The 7,870-nt window shown below is 38.4% G+C and overlaps 1 protein-coding gene across 1 annotated transcript; it reads left to right on the top strand.

Moving 5' to 3' along the window:
• The first annotated feature begins 6,444 nt into the window (after positions 1-6,444).
• On the top strand, positions 6,445-6,840 carry LOC148942461 (protein CFDP2-like). The gene has a single exon (XM_089102714.1). It carries the CDS (start codon positions 6,445-6,447, stop codon positions 6,838-6,840), a length of 396 nt encoding a protein of 131 aa, XP_088958840.1.
• The last annotated feature ends 1,030 nt before the right edge of the window (positions 6,841-7,870 follow it).

Genomic DNA, 7,870 nt, shown 5'->3' with positions numbered 1-7,870 from the left:
ATTGGCTATTTCAAAATTTTGGCTGGGTGTGTTTGGGGAAATGGTGGGCATGAGAATGGGGTTAGTTGCCCTTCAATCACTTTCGATAATTAAAAAGGGCACTAGCCTTTCAATTTCCAATGGAATGAGCATTTTTGAAGTTTCTACGACAACACCATCTATAAAAACCTTATATGCCCTAAGGGTATAACTTAAGACATTTTCCCAGAGGGTTGTGGGGGGGTGGAGCAGGGTTATAATCCACAAAGATCTAATTTCCATAACTTTTAACTACGTTGAACAAAATGGTCATCTCAAAATTTTGATTGAATGTGTTTGGGGTAATGGTGGGCGTAAGAGGGGGTTAGCTGCCCTCCAATCACTTTTGACTATTAAAAAGGGTACTAGCCCTTTCAATTTTCAATCAAATGAGCCGTTTTTGAAGTTTATACGACAATGCTTTCTATAAAAACCTTATACGCCCCCGGGCATAACTTACAACCCTTGCCCTGAGGCCTGTGGTGGGGGGGGGGGGGTTCATCCACATAGACATATTCTCCAGATCTTTCCACTAGCCAGATAGCCAGTTGAATAAACTGGCTATCTCTAAATTTTAATTGGATATGTTTGGGGAAATGATTTGTATAGAAGCCGTTTTAGTTGCATTCAAATCACTTTCGGCAATTGAAAAGGGCTTAAGCCCTTCCAATTTTCAATCGAATGAGCCCTTTTTGAAATTGTTACGACAACTCCTTCGATACGTAGCACCCTGGTCTAAACAAAGTAATTAATAATACATTGTGCCAACATCGTTCTTTACTTAGGCAGCGCTATTTTGCTGCCTATTATATGGCAGAATGATACAGTCTGTTTTTAAACAGAACATTTACGCATGCCTTATATTAAAACAAATATAGTTGACTACAGGTCAAGAACACTTTACTGCATTAGGTAAATTGCATGAATCTTTTCGTTTTCTCATCTAGCTTAAGCACGTTGACTCTTTTCACAGTTTATTTCACTTTTATTTTTATTTATATGGTTCAACCCTGTTTGGGGCTGATTATGTTTAATGTCATAATTTATAGTATATTAATTAAAAAAAACTTTCCGAAAAAATAAGTTTTTCAAAGAAAAGTAAAGGCCATTTTAAACTTAAGCTCATAATATAAAAACGGATGTTGAAATTTAAACTAAAAACGATCACATATTACTATTCAAGAAAAATTGAAACCCAAAACGCACAGAAATTAAATAAACAATCATAGCAAAAACATACAACAAGTAATGATATAAATGAATAAATAGATCTTAAAGCGAGTAATGCTTTAAGATCTATCATATTGAATATGAAAATCAAGCTTAAGACGAAAAAATATTTTCCTATTGAAGTACAAATGAAACTTAAAACGAACAGAAATTAAATAAGCAATCAATGCAAACAAACATGCAATAGGTATTAATGTAAATTCATAAATAAATCATAAAACGAGTGAAACTTAAATTTAATATGCAAATTAAGCTTGAAACAAACAAAAATCACCACAAACAAGAGTTTGGGTATGACCTCCTTCGCTCACTGTAAAAGTCTAAAACTACTGCTTCATTGGCGCTTTACTGAAAACCAATTTTGTGACAAATATTTTTTTTTGTAATTATCTCTGAAAATAAACATTAAAATTATAGTAACATTTTGAACTGATGAGCTTTCAGCAATTAAAATCATTATACATCAAACATTCAGTTTAATTTATTACATATTTTTAAAGTTGTTAAAGACGAAAATAGTTTCCCTACAAACAAGTGATTGGATACTACCTCCTTTCCTAATTGTAAATAAAAACCAAAAGCCTACTGCCTCGTTGGCGCTTAACTAAAAACAGATTATATTACAAATACTTTCTTTTCCAGTTCTTACAGCATTGAAAATAAAAATACAATTATAGCGAAATAAATTCTTGAACTGATGGACCTTTCAACAATTGATATCATTATAAATCAAATATTCAATTTGATGTTGTTAATACTTTCCAAGACTGTTCAAGACGCATATAGTTTTTAGTAAACCACCAATGTCGCAGTAGGTTTTAACCTTTTACAGTAAGAGAAGGAGGTCATACCCAAACTCTTGTTTGTGGTTAATTTTGTTTTTTTCAAGCTTAATTTGTATATTCAATTTAAGTTTCACTCGTTTTGGTATTTATTTAGTTATTTACATTAATATATATTTTGTGTGTGCTTGAACTGATCCTAGATTTAATTTCTGGTCGTGCTACGTTTCATTTATATTTCATTAGAAAAATGTTTTTTTCATCTTAGTTCAATCTAAGCATTACTCGCTTTAAGATCTATTTATTCATTTATATCATTACTTGTTGTATGTTTTTGCTATGATTGTTTATTTAATTTCTGTTCGTTTTGGGTTTCATTTCTTCTGTAATAGTAATTTCTGGTCGTTTTGAGTTTGTATTTCAAAAGGTTTTTGTATCTTTTAATCTTAAGTTTGTGATTGCCTTTATTTTTCTTTTAAAAACTACGTTCTATTAGGGTTTTTTTTTAAATCAATTTTTGTTCGTTTTTGATCGAAAAAAATTTAATGTTTAATAAAATTCATGGATTCAATATAAAAATATAAAAAAAAATCAAATATTCCTCAAAGTCAAGAAAGTGTTATCACACTAGCAATATCAAAGTGTAAAAATGTGTTTGTGTCAACATCGGAGTTTTTATAATCTAATGTTTGAACGATTTTTAACAAAATTGCTATCTCAAAATTTTTATCGGATGAGTTTGAGGAAAAAGGGCGTGGGGGGACTAGATTAAGTTTCAGTCTCTTTTGACTCTTTAAAAGTTAACTAGAACTTTCTATTTTTAATCAAATTAGCCCTCTCCGAAGTTTATACGAGTATCCCTTCTATAAAAACCATATAAATCCCAAGAGTATAACTTACAACGCCTGTCCCTGGGTCCTGGGAGGTTGTGTCGACCCTGGAGTTTCAATATCTGATGGTCGAACTATCTTTAATAGAATTGTGACCCGAAATTTTTATCGTATGGGCCTATCCATCCGATACGCCCAAAGGCGTGGAATGTCGGAGGGTTTATCTCCCCTCCGATCTTTTTCACTCTGAGAAAATGAACTACAACTTTTAATCTCCATTCAAATGAACACTCTCTGAAGTTTATACGAGTATACCTTCCATAAGAACCATATATGCCCCCAGAGCAGTACTAAAAACGCCTGCCCAAGCCCTGGGGGGGGTTGTGTCGACACAGGAGTTTTTCTTATCTGACCTTTGAACTATTTTAACGAAATGACCATAAGTAAAGCGGTTTTGTTATATGATCTTTGAACTATTTTTAACAAAATGGCTACCTCAAATTTTTTATCAGACTTATTTGGGGGAAAAGGGCTTGGAGGGCCAGTTACCCTCTGATCAGTTTTGACGCTAAAAAGAGCTGGATTTCAATATCCAATCAAATGAGCCTTCTCTGGAGTTTATACGAGCATCTCCTTCAGGCGAACCATATATGCCCCTGGGCATAACTTACAACGCCTGCCCCCAAGCCCTGGGTGGTTGTAACGACACCTGAGTTTTTGTTATCTGACTTTTGAGAAATTTGTAGCTTAATGCCTATCTCAAAATTTTTATTGGATGTATTTGGGGAAAAGGGGCGTGGGGGGGGGGGGGTAGTTGCCCTCCAATATCTTTTGACTCGAAAAGGCTTAACTATAACTTTCAATTTCCAATCAAATGAGCCATCTCTGAATTTTTTAAGAGCATCCCTTCAATAAAAACCATATATTCCCCAAGGGCATAACTTAAAACACCTGCCCTCGGGCCTTGGGGGGCTGTGTTGACCCCTGAGTTTTCGTTATATAGTCTTTGAACTATTTAAAAAAAAACTATCTCAAAGTTCTTATCGAATGGGTTTGAGGAAAAAAGGGTGTGGTGGGGGGGGGATATGAACCCTCCGATCTCTTTTGACTCTAAAAACGTGAACTAGAACTTTCAATTTCCAGTCAAATGATACCTCTTTGATGTTAATACGAGCATCCCTTCCATAAGACCCATATATGCCTCCAGGGCACAACTTATAACGCCTGCCCCCGGGCCCTGGTGGGTTGTGTCAACACCGGAATTTTTGTTAGAGGATCTTTGAACTATTTTTAACAAAATAGCTATCTTAAAATTTTTATTGGATGCATTTGGGAAAATAGGGTTTAGGGGGGAGGGGGAAATCTGGTTAGCCTCCAACATCTTTTGAAGCTTGAAAAGTTAACTAGAACTTTAAATTTCCAATCAAATGAGCCCTCTCTGAAGTTTATGCGATAATGTTGTCTATAAAAAACCTTACATGCCCCCTGGGTTTTATTTAAAACCCTTGCTTTGAGGGCTGTGGGGGGGGGGGGGTGTTATCCTCAAAGACCTAATTTCCAGAACTTAAAACTACGTTTAATAAAATGGCTGTCTCAAAATTTTGATTGGATGTGTTTGGGGAAAAGGTAGGCATGAGAGGGGGTTTAGTTGCCCTCCAATCACTTTCGACTATTAAAAAGGGCACTAGGCCTGTGAATTTCCAATTGAATGAGCCCTTTTTGAAGTTTTTACGACAACGCCTTCTATAAAAACCTTATGTGCCCCAAGAACATAACTTAAAATCCTTGCCCTAAGGGTTATGGGGGAGTGTCCTCCTCAAAAACATATTTTCTATCTGGAAATCAACTACGCTAAACAAAATGGCTATCTCAAAATTTTGATTGGATGTGTTTGGGGGAATGATGGGTGAGAGGGGGGGCTAGTTTCCCTCCAATCACTTTCAACTATTAAAAAGGGCACTAGCCCTTTGAATTTCCAATCGAATGAGCCTTTTTTGAAGTTTCTATGACAACGCCTTCTATAAAAACCTTATATGCCCCCAGGGTATAACTTAAAACCCTTGCCCTGAGGGGTGTTGGGGAGTGTCCTCCTCAAAAATATATTTTCTATCTGGAAAGCAACTACGCTGAACAAAATGGCTGTCTCAAAATTTTGATTGGATGTTTTTGGGGAAATGATGGGCGTGGGGGGGGGCTAGTTACCCTCCAATCACTTTCGACTATTAAAAAGGGCACTAGCCCTTTGAATTTCCGATAGAATGAGCCTGTTTTGAAGTTTCTACGACAACGCCTTCTATAAAAACCTCATATGCCTCCAGGGCATAACTTAAAACTCTTGCTCTGAGGGTTGTGGGGGAGTTTCCTCCTCAAAAATATATTTTCCATCTGGAAATTAACTACGCTGAACAAAATGGCTTTCTCAAAACTTTTATTTGATGTGTTTGGGGGAATGATGGGCGTGGGGGGGCTAGTTCCCCTCCAATCATTTTCGACTATTAAAAAGAGCACTAGAACTCTCGATTTCTGATCGAATGAGCCCCCTTTGAAGTTTCTAAAACGACCCCTTCCGTATGAAGTGCCTCTGGGAAAAAAATAAATAATAAAACATTGGAGAGCCGTATGGCCTTTACTATAGGCAACGCTAAAGCGTTGCCTCTGATTAGCCTTTGACCTGTCTTTTATTTAGACTATTACTCCCGGGATTTAGTCTACAACCTCATAACCTCAGAACCTATAAAATTTCAGAACTTTTGAAAACAAGTTGTGACCTGTCAAAATCTGAGTTACTTCTAATAATGAAATTCCACATAATCAACCACATAAAAGAAAAAATTAAAGACTTTTTGGAAAGAGTCAGTAGTACCCCTACCCTGCTTTCAAAGCTCCTATCTGCAAAAATGTGGAATTTGATATAGTTCTAGAAATTCGAGAGAGTTTCTCGAGTTTATTTTTGGGCATCAAAAGTCAAAGAATCTTAATGAAAATCCCACTATCAGTTTCAATGTATCAGAGAAACTTACTGTAGAGATTTCAAGCTCCTATCTGCAAAAATGTGGAATTTGGTATACTATTAGAAATTTGAAATAAGGGAAATGTTTGGGCATCAAATTCATAGAATCTTAGTGAAAATCATATTATCAGTTTCAATATATCAGAGAACCTTACTGTAGAGATTTCAAGCCCCTATCTGCAAAAATGTGGAATTTGGAATAATTCTAGAAAGTGGAGGAGGAGTTCGTCCGGAAGGATGCAAACTTTGTTTGCTGACCACGTGCCACTGGATATGGGGCTTAACCCCCTAACTAATTGCTCCGAACAGGGCTGCTCCAACCTAATGGGTGCGGGTGGAGCCCACCCCAGGGTCTCTCAGTGCCCAGGATTTCCCTGGTGTCAATCAGAACCCAGGCCTAGGGACGGTTGGGCTTGTGACCCTCCTCTTGAAAACAATAACAATGAAAAGAAACGTTACTCAAGCCTCGGATCTTATTTGTTTTAACTCCTTACGACCTCGGCACGTCCCTGGACATCTTTTGAACCGTGCTGACCAAGGTGGGCTTAGAATAGCCACCTGGAATGTTTTAACCATGAATAACCCCGGATCCAAAGACCTTCTAGGGCTTGAGATGTTGAGATGTGGGATTGACATACTTGGAATGACAGAAGCCCACTTGACAGGATCAGGCGATGAAGAAATTGCCAGTTCTGATCGCAGGATGATTTGGTCAGGCCAAACTTCTAGTAGAAGCAGTGGCGTAGGCCTGCTTCTAAACAAGAAGGCAAAGAAATGCCTCATATCCCACAACCCAGTATCAGATAGACTACTCACTGCCCGCTTCAACCACAAACACGGGAAGATGACGATTGTTGTTTGTTACGCACCAACGAATATCTCTCCAACGGATAAGAAAGACAAATTCTACTTGGCTCTGACAGCTGCTCTTTCTCTCGGATTCCCCCTCATGATGTTTTTGTCGTGGTAGGTGACTTCAATGCAACTGTATCTGACCCCACCGGAGCTTTTAAATCTGTAATTGGTCCAGTTACCCCTGATTCTTTGAACGAAAATGGGACCCGACTCCTCCAGCAGTGCGCCATGCACGAACTGGTCATTACAAACACCCTGTTTCATAGGAAAGACATTCATAAGTCAATATGGCATAGCAATGACGGGCGCAGGCGAAAGATGATCGACTATATTATAGTCAACCAAAGATGGCGGTCATCAGTCACAAACTGCAGAACCAATCGCTGCGCCGAGATCAGGAATACTGACCATAGATTAGTTGCTGCGAACTTCCGTCTACGACTCAAAGCCCAGCCTACAGAACGACGCCAACCAAAGTTGGACACTCAGAATCTAAAAACCGAGGAATTCCGCCAAAAGTATTTAGCTGAAGTCCAGAACAGATTTGAATGCCTGAATACCCTTGTTGACTCGGACACGTTTTGGCAGACGTATAAAAACAATATATTAGAGGTCGCCACTGAGACCATCGGTCGAAAGATGTACTCAAAAAAGCCCTGGCTGTCGCAAGAAGCTTTGCGAATCATTGAGCAACGCAGAAAAGCGCGGTTGGCTGGAGATATGCCCTCCTACAGACGGTTAAACGGGGTCAGGAACAAACTTATCCACCGAGACAAGCAACAATTTCTTGACAAAAAATCTGATGAGCTAGAAGATGCAGCACGAAAAGGTGACACCATGTCGCTTTTCAAGCATGTCAGAGACCTCAGCGAGGAGAAACCTCCAAAGATAGGAGCAGTTAAATCCACCTCCGGCGTAATGCTCGAAGATGAAACCGCGCAGCTTGATCGATGGAAGGAGCATTTCACAAAGCTGCTGAACGCCGACAGAGTCGACGTCGATCCCGACTTAGTCGTATCCGCTGAGCAAACAACAAGCGAAAATCTCCCAGAGCCTGAGCCTCCCTCTGTAGAAGAGATACAGAATGCTCTGAGGAGGATTAAAAACAACAAAGCACCAGGAACATGCGGGATCACCGTAGAGCT

The sequence above is a fragment of the Artemia sp. Qi Xiang Cuo genome, chromosome 16 (genome assembly GCF_049724085.1).
Source record: "Artemia sp. Qi Xiang Cuo chromosome 16, ASM4972408v1, whole genome shotgun sequence".
In the NCBI taxonomy this organism is placed as follows: Eukaryota; Metazoa; Arthropoda; class Branchiopoda; order Anostraca; family Artemiidae; genus Artemia; species Artemia sp. Qi Xiang Cuo.
Note: the sequence above shows the minus strand (reverse complement) of the source record. Positions and strands in the feature narration are given on the sequence as shown.